Source organism: Helobdella robusta (assembly GCF_000326865.2).
Source record: "Helobdella robusta unplaced genomic scaffold HELROscaffold_372, whole genome shotgun sequence".
Lineage (NCBI taxonomy): Eukaryota > Metazoa > Annelida > Clitellata > Rhynchobdellida > Glossiphoniidae > Helobdella > Helobdella robusta.
The window spans coordinates 6,246-8,062 of NW_008704793.1; the positions used below are offsets into that span (position 1 = coordinate 6,246).

At 30.8% G+C, this 1,817-nt stretch overlaps 1 protein-coding gene across 1 annotated transcript in view; it reads right to left on the reverse strand.

The window, feature by feature from the left end:
• Positions 1-677, reverse strand: part of HELRODRAFT_184374 (hypothetical protein) — a gene marked incomplete at both ends in the record, with an annotated part of 1,813 nt that extends 1,136 nt beyond the window's left edge. The window contains 2 exons of the mRNA XM_009023755.1: positions 5-321; positions 591-677. Of these exons, the coding sequence (XP_009022003.1) occupies positions 5-321; positions 591-677 (404 nt within the window). The remainder of the gene's footprint in view (positions 1-4; positions 322-590) is intronic.
• Between the last annotated feature and the right edge of the window lie 1,140 nt (positions 678-1,817).

Here is a 1,817-nt window from a genome sequence, read left to right on the forward strand (position 1 = left end):
GTACATGAGGAACGGCGTGTCACTTGTGCTACTAATTGTTTTAAAATCGTCCGGAATATTCAAATCTGTCGCAGATTCAGGTTCTTTTGGAAAATGTTTTCTTTTTTGATATCTAAGTCTCCTTGTCATGTGGTCTTTTGAAGTTAATTTTCTTTTGACATCTTCATTCATGCTGACCAATTCTGATGCGTATACGTGTGTTGGTTTCGACGTTGACACTAAACATGCAGCTTGTTTCATCCTGTTGATTACTTTGAGTTTTTCAATTTCTGATTCACTCGATGGATGTGTATGAGGTGTGACACTTAATACTGCATTCATCTACAAAACAGAACAATATTGATAAAAACGCATTACAAACAACACCATAAAATACATTTATTTATGAGGTCTTTATTATCTTGTAACATAGAAAAATATGAAAACATTTATTGAAATAAAGGTAGTTAATATTGTTAATTACTAAGTTTAATTAACTTATATTTGTAATTTTTACAATTTAAATAAAATAAAGATTTACTCACTTCTAAGTTTGTGACAACCGATCCATTGCATTTCAATGAACTATGTTTGCTGCATAGCCATCTTACTGTTGTTTTTTTGTTATTTTTTTTGTTGAAGGCGTACCCATTATAGCAAAGTTGCAAACCACCTTTGTTGTTTCTAATAAATTCCATGATAACAGTTAAATTAGTATAAATGAGGAGCTATATTACAAAACCAGACACATTTTTTTTGCCAAAAATGAGTTATGATATTTATCTGATAGCTTATTGAAATGTCTACAATACCCACTCATCAAACTTGTCTAAATTAAACAAATTCAATGGGAAATTCAATAGCAAAGTTCTACATTTGCTGCAAAACCAAACAAATTTTTGAGACTATTTTAACAAAAGCAGACAAATCCTACAGCCAATCAAACGACGTCAAGGCGGTAATTAGTGCACCAAATTATTGTGCGCAGCAAATAATTCTATTTAAAAAAAGTTTTTAAATTTTTAAATAGAATATAAATTGGAGACGCTTGTCATCGATTGTAAAAGTTTTATATTTTATATTAAATTTTGTCATGTATTATTCAGGTGATGTTTTATCCGGGTGATGTTTTATCCGGGTGATTTTTTATCCGGGTGATTTTTTATCCGGGTGATGTTTTTTCTCTGCATTTTTAGCAGGTGAACTTTTATCCGGGTGATGTTTTTTCCTACCACCCAAATATATAGGATCAACAGTCCATATATAATATAATATACCCAAATCTATAATAAACGCTAAAAATACGCCATCTACAGTAGAAATATACATAAGAAATGAAACAAACCATGTAATACAATAATGTGAAACCCATTTAATTATAGAAATACGCCAGTCTATTTACAATACACCCCATATCAATAGAAATTGCATAAAAATTATCCAAAACACGTCATCCACAACAGCATTACCCAAAAGAAATGAAATAAACAATGTAATATATTAAAGTTGAGCCCATATCAAGTTTATCAACCCCATTCGTTACAAATAATCAACCCCAAATATATAACAAACTATTTTGTTCAGACATACCATACATATACCTGACCAGAGACAATTAGGGAAAACTCCAACGTAATTATATACCCAACATTATAAATACCTATGCCATACACCATACAAAATATCATGTACCCCAAAATCATACAATGTATTCCAATACGTTCCCCCAAATTATATATAAGAAAATCCAATCCAATCAATAACGACATATATCCCAACGGGATGCTACAACATCCATACAAACACCAATAGGTCCAGTACATTAAACACATAGACCA